Below are 11,991 nucleotides of genomic sequence, written 5' to 3' on the forward strand. Positions count from 1 at the left end.
TCGATTCAGCAAAGCAAATAGTCGGCACAATTCAGTACTCTACTGCTCGGTCTGGAAGTAGTTGAGGAGGATGGAACGTTCCTGAGATTCTTCACCCCAGTCCTTGACAACGACGCAAGAGCAGTTGACAACCTTGCGAGCGTTACCCTCACGGTCAAGCTGGCCTATAGATTGAACATCATATTAGTAATGAACGTGAAACAGACAGGCTAAAGGAAAAAGGAAAAGGAGTTCGAAAACGTACAAAGACCAACCCACTCGCCCAAAAGCTTTCCATCAGGAACCTTGATGAGGGGAATCTTGTGCTCGGAGCAAAGCGCAACAACAAGCTTCTTGTAGGCCTCCTCCTCACAGCTCTCGTTGAGGACGCACATGTGCGCCTGACGACGGTCAAGAGCCTTGGAAGCCTCACGGAGACCACGAGCAAGACCGTCGTGGATCAGCGCGATCTTGAGGACTCCCTTGAGGGCATCAAGAACGGACATTTGGCCGCCATTGCCGGACTCGGCGGGGACCTCGACCTCATCGGCCTCAGCAACAGGGGGGTTGGAAATAGTCTCTTCTCCGTCCGACTGTGTTGTGACTTTTTGTTAGTATGATCGATACTCATTGTTTTGCGAAATCCGATTGATTGATTCATTGGCTGGAATTGGTCTGCATACCATTTTTGCTGTATGTGTTTTTTTTGGCACCGCCGGATTATCCTCAAAGAGTTTCGTGGATTGTTCGTTTGGTTGGTTTTCTTGGTTGGAGGAAGCAAAACTTGATGCCAATATTTTAGATCTTCGGCTAACCTCAGTGTGCCGACTTACCCTATCCTAATTCGGCAATCTTCCATGTTGATTATGTAACAATCTTCAGCCAATGAACGATAGTTCACCGCAGTCTACTTTTTCGAAAGAATTATTCTGTTGGCTTCTTGAATTTCACGCATTCGTCATGTACGGTTGCTAACAGGAAGAGGTATCATAGTCATACACGTAATACAAACGAAAATACCAGCCCAGCATAACAACATCACTTAATGATAATGATAACAATCATTCAACACCCTATTCGGAGTTTCCACACATGGCTCCTTTGAATAGAATCAAACATATGTACTCGGACGTGTGTGTCCGTAACCATTCGTCAAACCATTCACAGAAGTAGCCGCTTCGTGATAGTCGGAAGGATAATACCCATTTCCATTCGTCTTTGGCCCATCCGAATAATCTGGCAAAGTATTGGAAGGTTCTTGATCGATATGCATCTTAAGGAAATCAATATCAAATCCATGGAGATGAGGGATATGAGGAACAAGATCCATGAAGTCGGACATTTTGACCCAGAAAATGTGTTCCATGCCAAAGTACTTGGGTCGCGTTTCACCATCTTTCTGAATAACCTGTCCAAATGAAGAACATGGCATATCGATATCATCCCCTTGCACTAGGATGCGCCGCGTCACACGCCACAAATTCAACCGCTGAGCAGAAGTTGCCTGCCGTTTCTCCCAGCTTGCATACTGAGAAAGTTGCAGATCATTGGTGGCAAGTAGAGGAGCTACCAAGAAATTAGGAACCCAAGCCTCTTCGGCAACATCGGCACCACATGATGGGTCTAGTTGCAAGGTCCGTGCAGTGACTACAGGCATGAATTGTTTCAACCACGCATGGCTTTTAGCGCGAGGATCGTTAGCTCCGACAAGATTCGCGGCGACTCGTAGCAGGTTTGGAAGTGCATCACGTCGTCGCTGTTCTTGTTCCTCGTGCTCTTTTCGGAGTCTTGCAATACGCATTCGCTCTTGTTCAATTCGGCGTTGGCGCTCCTCTTCTTGTTGTTTTATGCGCCGTTGTTCAGTTTCTTTGCGCTTGCGCTCCTCTTCTTCCGCAAGCTCGCGAGCTATGCGAGCTTGCTCGGCTTTACGCGCCATTTCTTCTTCCTTGGCAATACGAGCAGTTTCACTTTGCACAGCTGTCGTCTTTCCCTCTTCTTCTTGTGCCTTGCGGTTATCACGTTCTAGGTCTCCGTTGGTCTTGACAGGAGCTTCTGTCTCTTTAATAGCAGCACTGTCATCCATTGGTATGCGATCAAGCTCGTGCGCATCTTGTTTCTTATGTTCCTGCTTGACTGTAACTGAGATTTCATTTGACGGTGCCACACGTCTCTCTGAGGCAGGATCTTTGGAGGCTTTGCTCGCTTCGGATTGGTCTTTCTTGTTGGATGGAACCCTGGCGGCATCTGGAGTGCATGGTTCGTCAGTCTTCTTGTGAGTCCCATTAGACGGTTTGTGGGGGCCATCTTCTGGATGCAAGCGGCGTTTCTTTTTCTGCATTATCTCCTCCGAATCTCTAGCACGCTCAGAACCTCGAGAACGTGACCGCTCAGGAGAAATACTGCTGCGTTGACGCTTGAGCTTTGCTGGAACTTCCAATGTATCTTTGTGTTCTTTGGTATCTTTCGCGTCCTTGGCAGTGTGGATATGGGAATTTGAAGATTCTTCACGTCCAGACAGGGAATCAGTAGACATGAGACTATGCCTTCGTCGATCACGGTCAGGAGGACGGCCAGCAATAAGCCGACGACGTTTTGGAATTTCTTCGCTACGGTTGACCGAGGACGCATCACTCTGTCGTCTTTGTATGAGAGCTTTCTTCGACCTATTTGCCTCCTGATCAACAGAATGCTCGCTAAGGATATCATCCTGAGTGATAGCCTTAGAACGGGCACTGGCAAGAGATTTATCCTTTTTGTGGACGGACGAATCGCGCTTCTTAATACTCTCTCTTCCGGTAACATCTTGAGAGCGAGCGGAAGTGGGACTGCGAACTGGCTTGCGAACAGCACTGACTGGAGATGATGATGAACGCCGAGGCGCTTTCTTAACTTCCCTTTCTTGGTCACGCGAGCGTTTGGGAGATTTAGCGTCGGCCTTGCGCGCCGCTCTTTTCATTCCTTTGTATTTGTCGTACGCCTTTTTCAATACCTCTACCTCTTCCTCCCAACCTTCGCCTTTGCGCTTTTCCGCAAGCTCGAAATAGGTGTAACCACGGTATAAACGTCGCGTTGGATTAAACCCCGGCTGGTCTAGTAACAAACGAATAATAGCGAGGTTGCCGCGTCCGATAGCTGCAAGCATTGGGGTGTTATACCCCGGCCGACAGTTGGAATTCTGCACAGGTTCTGGATCTGCATCTGCGTCACCCATTCCCAGTAGCAAAGACATGACATCTTCATGACAACCTTTAGCGGCCGCAATCAGAGATTCGGCGTCGGCCTTTTGAATAACGTTTAAAATATTGGCCACACCGGCCATATCACCTTTAGCAGCGAAATTGCATAAGTTCTCCGGAGTTGCCTTGGTCCACAAGAGATCATTCCTAGTCGCTTCGCTCCTAACCGTCTTACGCCTGCTAATGGCGCTGGCTCCCGGTGGGGGACTCATCATCGAATGTGCGGGAGGCGAATCCCTCGGACTGGCACCTGATGTAGCACGAGGAACAGAGCTCTTAGCAGAATTAGACGGAGGTCCATGGTCTTCGGAGCGCCGTTTGCGAGCTGGATTTGACTTTGCGTGAGCGATGATTCTTCGGATTTCCTCGTAGTCTTCAGAGTCAGAAGGCACTAGATCATAGGGCTCATCGCCTTCCGCGTTGACAAGTCGAGGATTCGCGCCTGCATCGAGCAAGAGTTTGATCACCTCAAGATGTCCATTCTCTACGGCATCTATGAGGGGTGTATCCTTGTCAATATTTTTCGTGTCAATCTCACATCCTGCCTCCAACAAAAACTTGACAATTGGTGCGCAGCCTTCCAGCGAAGCAATCTGAAGGGGTGTATTTCCAGCATTATCGGCAACATTCAAATCCTCGGGGCGTTCAGAATGTCGTGCCATGGCAACTTCGTATTCCTGGGCAGCACAAGCCCTGGCAAGCCGCGTACGTCCATTCTGATCCCGCTGCTTTTTGTGTGTAGCAGCCTTTGCTAAGGAGGTGTGAGCACCCTCAGACAAAGTAAGTCTTCGAGCACGTGCCGATGGCATCGGTGAAGCACTGGCAGATGATGAGACCGACTGACGATCCTCCGAGCTTTGGCGATGGTGGCTGTCGGCCAAGGGCGCAGGTATTTTCCGTTTGCGTTGGAGACTGTCTACGCCGTGGTGCGAGCCTGACGATATCCTTTTATGCGAATGATATGGCGGTGACAGTGAACGATTCTTTGATAAAGAACTTGAAGCCCCGGTCGTCGGATGAGTTTTTTCCCGCCTTTCGCGTTCTTTGATCGAAGGTTGAAGTTGGCGATCATGGGTGCGTACATCCTTGTCCGTGGAATCTTCGTCCACTATGCTTCCGCTAGAGCTGCGGTTTCGAGAATGCTTATTCTTGGAGGTCACCTCACGAGCTGCGGTGGAATGATTCGAGTCACGGCGAGCCAGGACTGACGCGGGTGCGTCTATCCCTTCCTTTTTCACTATAGAAGACACAGATGATGACGTCCTGGATCGAGACTTGTTCAGAGATAGGGCACGCCCATTGTTGGGCAGGTTATCGCCATCATCCTCCTCGGAACGCTTGCGCTTCTTAGAGCTAGGAGATAGCTCTGCGTCGGCAGCCTCATGTCCATCCTCCGACTTTTCAAAATTCTCTCGGGGGGCGTGTTGAATAGGTTTTCTTCTCTTCTCTGGGGAGAGAGACTCTCGGCCCGATTGAATGATAGTCTCGGCTTCGGATTCGGCCTTGGTGCTGCCTTCATCGCCGTCGTCATTCGACTCTCTGTCCAAGGGAGCGCGTGGCACGTCAAGTAGCTGACGTAGGGACGACATAGACTTAGACGCTACGTTGTCCCATTGTGCAGAACGAGGGCGATCGGCACTGACAGCATCTAACGACGACGATGGAGGGATGTCTGCATCACTCATAGCGATAGAACCGGCCCGTGGTGAAATATGCTCGTCATGTTGGATTGCCGTGACGGCTATATACGAAAAGAAGACTCGGCACTGCTTCGAGACCGCAACCAGGTCGAAAGCAGTGAAAACAATACCAGGACTCCACCAATTCGAATACGGACGAGCGGACGCGCGATGGAAACGGGAGTCGTCGCGTTAAATTGTAAGAAATCAAAGCAGGTAGTTTCGTGGGAACAAAAGAGGGAGCGCGGAGGGTTGAGTGATACGCGGGGGGTGGTGTCGTTGAAAGAGAAGAGATGTGGGAAGGGAAGGAGGTCGAACAATAAATGGACGGAAGAAAAGATAGGGAGACGGGAAAGAGCGAGCGAGGGCGGTTAAGCTGAGCGAAAGGAAGGAAAGATGGGGCTTGCAGGGCAGCGCTGCGCCCTGACTGGCCAGCCTTCTCGCGCACGGGATTGGCTGGTCTTTTCGATGGACGCGGGGCTAAGCCTATTGTGGCAGCCGGCTTTCACAGTGTTTTTCTGCTTTGGACTCTCTTCCACGCTCTGCTGGCCTGGAATGATGCGTTGTCGCGTGATACACACACGTACCTACAGTCTTACATGGAGAAAGACGAGCAGGAATTCCTCGTTTTGCTTTTTCTGCAATCCCGCCACCCTGCTCAGTGCTCAGTGGCCAAATGCGCTCGAATGCGACCTTGGTTTTGCCATAGTCTGGGTCTCGCCATCTGCCGAACTCAATAGATCGAATTATGTTGGCCCAAGGCAGCAAACTACTTTTAGCCACCTACAAGATAAAACTTGATAGTCGCGATAGTGTGTGTACGTACGTACTTCGGACTTCCTGCTATGTTAGCTTCGATGAGGGGGGTCCCGACCGGGTCTTCACCGCATCTCCACCTCCAGCGCTACTACTACGATAGGACGCTTTCGTCTGCATTATCACTGTGCAGCTCCTGGGAACACCACTCGAGATGCGATGTTTAGCGCTTAACATCTCTGCTAATGCATCATACAGTCTTTTTGGCAGGAGACAAGAGGATTTAATTGTGTGCCGATGGAACGAGTGACGAGGCACGTGCGGAGTAAATGATCTACAAGCCGATCACGTGCAGCCAAGCCTGCCTTGCTGCCTTGGAAGCTGCCCCAGGCAGGAGCTGAGGTTGGGCACTGCTTACAAGGCGGAACCGCCGACCCAGTATTTTTAAACGACCCTTTCTTCCATCGCTCTTTCAATTCTTGGGCAAATTTACCGCGGCGCGTAATTTATTTGTATTTCTATTTCGCACCGCACCAAAGAGGAAAAGTGCCGTCATCGCAGCTATTTCCGGCTTGACAGTTCCTCTTCTATCCACAACCAACACCACACACACGAAGGCAGGCGTGCTTCGATGCAACAATGTCATTGCCCGGCATGCAGAGTCGGATCTTATTTTTCGGAACAGACATTGTCGATGCAGTTCGCCTGTGCTTTATCTTTGCCTCAGTTGTCGTGCGCAGAATCCTCCCGTTCAGCAGTGTCTGTAATGCAAATATTGACCAAGCTGCTCCTTGATTTTAGACATTCGCATCCTTCACAGTTCCTTTCTTGAATCGCCGATTTGTGAACTATGGTGCCCGTTCAACTCACCGAAATGATGCCAGTCCAACCCAGTTGACAGGCCAAAAGAAAGCTGAATCTTCCATGTCGTCTCACAATGACGGTGTTGTTTCGCAGGTGATGGATTGGTTGGCAACATGGCAGGTGCCACACCGATATTTCACGCACTATTATTCATTTGCTCTCTTATCCTCGGCATTCTGGATCAGCCAGATTCTCACCAAGGGCCCGAGCTTCGACTTCGTTGTATCCCATATGAGCGACGCACATTTGCAGACGTCAATGACCATCCATCAAGTCATCTTATGCACAGTCCTGATGGTTATACAAGCGGGTCGAAGACTCTTTGAAAGTGTTGCGTTTGCGAAACCTTCGTCATCTCGCATGTGGTTCGTCCTTTGGGGGTTGGGTCTATGCTTTTACGCGGGAATCACCGTAGCTGTCTGGATTGAGGGATCAGGTGAGGAGAAGTTTACGATGTTTGATGTAATAAGAATCTTACTTTCTCATAGGGTCGATACTGTCTACAGATCTGACTGTGAAGGACGTGCGGATTACCCAAGTTCCATCTCTAAGGACATTTTTGTTTCTTCCGGCGTTTCTGATAGCATCAGGCGTGCAGTATGATTGCCACGAATACCTTGCATCATTGAAAGAATACACTGTCCCGTCACACCCGCTATTTTTAAAGGTAATTTGCCCTCATTACACTGCGGAGTGTGCGATATACCTCGCCCTTTCCTTCCTTGCAGCTCCACGTGGGGAGATGATAAACAAGACTGTTCTCAGCGGCTTCTTGTTCGTCATAGTCAACCTAGGTGTCACTGCGCATAACACAAAACAATGGTATAAAGCAAGGTTCGGTGAAGATAGTGTGTGTGGAAAGTGGAGGATGATCCCTGGTCTCTATTGATGGGGGAAGACGGGAAGGTCTTTTGCTGCGGAAGCTGTCATCGTCCTCGGTTCAGGAATTTGACCGAATTCCCTAATTTTGCTACTTTGAGCACATCGCGGTAGGTGAGACTTATTCTCGTCTGTCTCTCATAACTCCTTGTTGCACTATAAGACTCTGGTTCCCCAAGGAAATCCCAGTTACAGATGGCCTCTGGGGTCAAATTCTCGTCCGTCAGACGGTCCGCAATCCCATGCAGATACTGCGAATATAAGCTTCCGGTTGTAATCAACAAGCTCCGAGGCTCTTGCAAGATCCGAAAGCTAGGTGCCGTATCTTGATCATGAATCCCTCCTTCCTGTTCCTTTTTCTCGTAGAGATCTAGAACTATCGAACCTGCTAAACTGACAGTCGCTACGAGCGGATAGTACGCTGGCCCATCTTCATGCGGCATGATGCCCTGGCCAGGACGATACTCGTTTACCAAAACATGATTGGGTGCTTGGTGAGGCGCATCAGCGAAACAGCCCAGACTCTCAAGTCGAGGATGGATGATAGGCTCATGCAACCAGTCTGGTAGAGGTGCAGCCAGCAATGTATTTGATTTGGTCAATGCAGATGGCCACGTTTGTAGTCTTCGATGAGAGAGCTGGGTCCATCGTGGAAGGGGAGCCGAGTTTATCTAAATATTATCAGTGTGTTTTTTTCACTTAGAGTAGACTCCAAGAGGGGAAAGAGAGAGATAAGACATACCTTATTCAAAATCCTCTCCTCCTCCTCAGGTGTGATGAAGTTGGGAATATAAAATGCATTCCCAGGTAGATCCGTTATTCGTGCCGAATCAAGAATAAGCATTTTGCTCCTTTCCGAAGTTATCCTCTTGTCACCAGTATTTGATCAACCGTGTTGTCGCAGCTACAAAGCAAAATCGTCAAGTTGACCGGGGCGAAATTAAAGCCAGACTTATTGCCTTAGGCAGCGAATTTTCTCAGAACTATCAATCTTGATACCCCACAATTGCTTCGAACCATGGAAAATAACAAACTTCAGACTTTAATCTCAACCTATATTGAACCTCGAGACATATCCTGCTCGCCGTCAGCATCAACAATAAATTCAAACTTCCTCTCACATTTATATACATCACGATGGGCCCCAAGAAAGATGCCAAAGGCGGCAAGGGCAAGGGAAAGGATGCCTCAGATGGCGACGACAAAGGGAAAGGAGGCAAAGGGTTGAAGCCTGCGAATTCGATAAACGTGCGACATATTTTGGTACGTTATTTTTATCCGAGTGGCGGTTCTGACTCGTTTTTATACATGTTGCTCGTTATTCCTTGACCTATCTATGTTCTTACTACTGGGTAACTTGGTGTGATATGTCCACAGAACTAACATAACCCCTTCTTAGTGCGAAAAACACTCGAAGAAAGAAGAAGCTCTAGAAAAGCTTCGTAATGGAGCCAAATTCGACGACGTAGCTAGAGAATTTTCAGAGGACAAGGCTCGTCAAGGCACGTTGATTCTTTCATCCTTTTCCCCAGAAACCAACCCCCTCTTTATCATTTCTTTCCCCTTCTTGATATTGATAGATTATACACAGGAGGATCCCTAGGCTGGAAAGTCCGAGGAAGCTTACACGGGGATTTTGAGAAAGTGGCATATGAACTCGAGCCTAGCACAACGGGCAATCCTAAATATGCGGAGGTGAAAACCGGGTTTGGGTATCATATTATCATGGTTGAGGGTCGAAAATAACTTTCCCTCCCTGTTTTTAACCATAATCAAATCATTCCATAATATTTTGCTGAGTACTAAGCTTCACTCTGCACGTTGGTCACACACAACTGGATCGGCGCTAACAGAAATCCGGATCCACGCTAACCGGCACAAGACACGTGAGAAATTTCAGCAACGATGAAATAAAAGACAAGACTTTAGAAGGAAAAAAAAAGAAGGCAAGGAAAAAAAGTGGACTAGCATGTCCTGGTTTCGATCCAGGGACTCCTGGGTTATGAGCCCAGTACTCTACCTCTGAGTTAACATGCTGATATCGTCGTGTTCAGTAAGAATAATTTAAAAGTGGTGCTGGTGTGAGTCATAACATGCATGACTCACTCGGGACTAGGGCTAAACCTAGCCCTACGCAACACGACAGACAGGATACAGACAGATGGGTTATGGTGATAAGATCTATATTCACGCAATCTATAAGTATATGCAGACTATACTAAATCAGAGTTTCTTCTTCGCCTTGGCAGCCTCCTTTGCTTTCTTTTCTCGTCTTTGCACGATACCCTCGGCACCCACACCTCCAAAGACAAGCAACACACCCAGCCATTGCCCGTGTGTCAGAGAATGGCCAAACCAGAACACGCTAATGATCATGCTGAGCATCTTCCTGGTAACCGTCACAGTCACTAGAAGCAAGGACGAGAACTTGGATAGAGTATAGTATATAAACACCTGGCCAATTGCGCCGCATGCAGCAAAGCCTAGCACATGCTTGAGCGCCTCCGGGTGACGTTGCAGAAAAGTGATAGCTGACGATAATTCCAAGCCAGCTGAAGGTGGAATCTGGAATGGTAGCAATGATACGATGGGTGATTCATTAGTCAGGTACGGCGTGACGAGTAGATATAACGTCGTCAGCACAGTTGCGAGGAAGTTCTGCGCAACCATCATCTGCGGTCCCGTATAGCGGGTGTAGAGATTTGGGGATGTGAAGACGTGATCCTGTGTAGCGTTGGTAAGGCCATCGAGAAGCAAATTAATGAACAGAAGGAGCAATCCGTAGAGTGTCTGGCCACTGTGCGTCGATGCGGCCATCTTCTTCGAAGTCCCCGGATGGTACAGAGTAAAAGTCGCGACACCGAGTGTCACCAGCATGACCACAGCATATTTGTACAGAGGATACCGCTTTCGGAAGATAGTTAAGTTGAGGAGCATTACGGGAAGTAGTTTGCATGACTTGGCGAGTATGAATGTCAGGTAGTCAATATGCTGCAAGCCGGCGTAGCCAAAGGGAGAGGCCAGCGAAGACGAAATGCTGACGAGAATCAGAGGAAACAATATCTTCTGGGTCGGGAAGATTGACGGCACTTTCTGCCCTTTGGGTGCTGAGAAATACAAGTACAAAGAGCCCGTCACCGCCGCGAAACAAGACTGAATAGTATTGAGGACGATTGAGAAGGTAAAGCGTTCGGTGGGGGAGTCCGACTCGACTGCGGAGACGGGATATGAAGTAGTCGTGATAGCCTCCTGCAAGACTCCCCATAGCAGACTATATTCAAGCATTAGCAAATAATCACCGCATGGGATAATAGAAGACCGTACAATGAAGCATATATACCCGCGACGCAAGTAGCCAACTGAAGAAAACCCGGGCTGCTGTCTTCTGTTCGGGATACTTCTGGTTTTGAAGATGCGCTTCCATTTGCGCCGGCTTTGGAATGGCCATTTAATTGTTCCATAACGTTTGAAGACGGCGCTTTTTGTAACGGAGCCTTTTGTTTAGTTCGCGCCATTTTGTGTACTTATCTGCTATACTCGAAATCGGCACAACGAGGAAGAGGTGGAAAGATGCCATGTGTTCACAACAAATCCTCAAGAGGCTCGCGGCAGGCGCGTTTGGGCCCCACCGTCCCGGTCTCCATCGCCGGTGATTGGCTGACTGCGTTATCATCATCAAATCTATCGGCGGAAACTTTTCTACTCCGTCACAAGTCTTCACTATACAATTTTACATCAAGTTCACGACAGTTCGCAGCTAAAAACGATCTCCCAATGTCGACTCTATCTACTACAGTGTCCGCGATGCCCGCGCCATCTGCTCTGACAACCCTCATTGCCAAGACCAATAGCAACGCCGACCCCGTCTCGGCACTCACAACGCAGGTGTTTCACAACCTACAACACCAGCATCTCTGGACGTCTCTAGAAACACACCATCCTCAAAACAACCAGACCGCTTTACTGCAGGAACAACAAAACCAGGAAGTTGCTGCATCTGTCTCCGGCCTACCGGTACCCCTGATCTCCGGCATTCCCCCGCACCGCATGTACACACACCCCGACGAACAACTATACCTGCTCGAAATAGGTCTCCGAGAAGGGGATCTCCCATCCGAGCGTCTGTGGGTTCTGCCCACCACCCAGGGCCAGTCATGGTCACTACAAAAATTGTCGGCTGTGTTTGACGCGCTACCCTCACCATCTTTTTCATCATTAAGCGGCTCGGAGGCGACGAGGGACGACAACAAAGACAAAGACAGAGAGGCAAAACTTACACAATATTTCGAAAGAAGACGACGAGCTGACGAGCGGAATGAATGGGGCGGGAAACGGCTTATATTAGCTATGGTTGATAGACTGGTTGGCGGGGATGGCACAGTAGTCTATTACGTCGTTCACGATGGACATGTCAAGCCTCGTCAGAACTGATGCGAGTCAATGCTTCCGATCATGCCAAGATGGGTAAAGAAACTATATTAACACTTGATTGAGAGACACAGATATACATATATGTACAATGATTGATGCCTTGTTATGGTGGCAGAAACAAAAAAAGATTTACGCTCGTCAAATGGCTGGCTATACAGGGGGCGCGA

The 11,991-nt window shown here is 48.8% G+C and overlaps 6 protein-coding genes across 6 annotated transcripts; 2 read left to right on the forward strand and 4 right to left on the reverse strand.

Annotated features, from left to right (window-relative positions):
- Window positions 1-39: 39 nt before the first annotated feature.
- Window positions 40-665, reverse strand: UA08_04196 (40S ribosomal protein S12; the record flags this gene model as incomplete). Its single annotated transcript, XM_020266492.1, has 3 exons — window positions 40-164; window positions 245-572; window positions 663-665. The coding sequence occupies 3 exons, from the start codon at window positions 663-665 to the stop codon at window positions 40-42; spliced, it is 456 nt and encodes a 151-aa protein (XP_020120456.1).
- A 425-nt stretch (window positions 666-1,090) lies between these two features.
- UA08_04197 (hypothetical protein) lies at window positions 1,091-4,900 on the reverse strand (the record flags this gene model as incomplete). The annotated part of the gene is made up of 1 exon (XM_020266493.1): window positions 1,091-4,900. The coding sequence occupies one exon, from the start codon at window positions 4,898-4,900 to the stop codon at window positions 1,091-1,093; it is 3,810 nt and encodes a 1,269-aa protein (XP_020120453.1).
- Window positions 4,901-7,440: 2,540 nt separating this feature from the next.
- Window positions 7,441-8,237, reverse strand: UA08_04198 (hypothetical protein; the record flags this gene model as incomplete). Its single annotated transcript, XM_020266494.1, has 2 exons — window positions 7,441-8,064; window positions 8,136-8,237. The coding sequence occupies 2 exons, from the start codon at window positions 8,235-8,237 to the stop codon at window positions 7,441-7,443; spliced, it is 726 nt and encodes a 241-aa protein (XP_020120454.1).
- A 293-nt stretch (window positions 8,238-8,530) lies between these two features.
- Window positions 8,531-9,139, forward strand: UA08_04199 (Peptidyl-prolyl cis-trans isomerase pin4; the record flags this gene model as incomplete). The annotated part of the gene is made up of 3 exons (XM_020266496.1): window positions 8,531-8,656; window positions 8,793-8,899; window positions 8,974-9,139. The coding sequence occupies 3 exons, from the start codon at window positions 8,531-8,533 to the stop codon at window positions 9,137-9,139; spliced, it is 399 nt and encodes a 132-aa protein (XP_020120447.1).
- Window positions 9,140-9,616: 477 nt separating this feature from the next.
- Window positions 9,617-10,908, reverse strand: UA08_04200 (UDP-galactose transporter-like protein 1; the record flags this gene model as incomplete). The annotated part of the gene is made up of 2 exons (XM_020266497.1): window positions 9,617-10,664; window positions 10,718-10,908. The coding sequence occupies 2 exons, from the start codon at window positions 10,906-10,908 to the stop codon at window positions 9,617-9,619; spliced, it is 1,239 nt and encodes a 412-aa protein (XP_020120448.1).
- A 289-nt stretch (window positions 10,909-11,197) lies between these two features.
- On the forward strand, window positions 11,198-11,824 carry UA08_04201 (hypothetical protein; the record flags this gene model as incomplete). The annotated part of the gene is made up of 1 exon (XM_020266498.1): window positions 11,198-11,824. One exon carries the CDS (start codon window positions 11,198-11,200, stop codon window positions 11,822-11,824), a length of 627 nt encoding a protein of 208 aa, XP_020120649.1.
- Window positions 11,825-11,991: the final 167 nt, after the last annotated feature.

This window comes from Talaromyces atroroseus, assembly GCF_001907595.1.
Source record: "Talaromyces atroroseus strain IBT 11181 chromosome Unknown scaffold_4, whole genome shotgun sequence".
In the NCBI taxonomy this organism is placed as follows: Eukaryota; Fungi; Ascomycota; class Eurotiomycetes; order Eurotiales; family Trichocomaceae; genus Talaromyces; species Talaromyces atroroseus.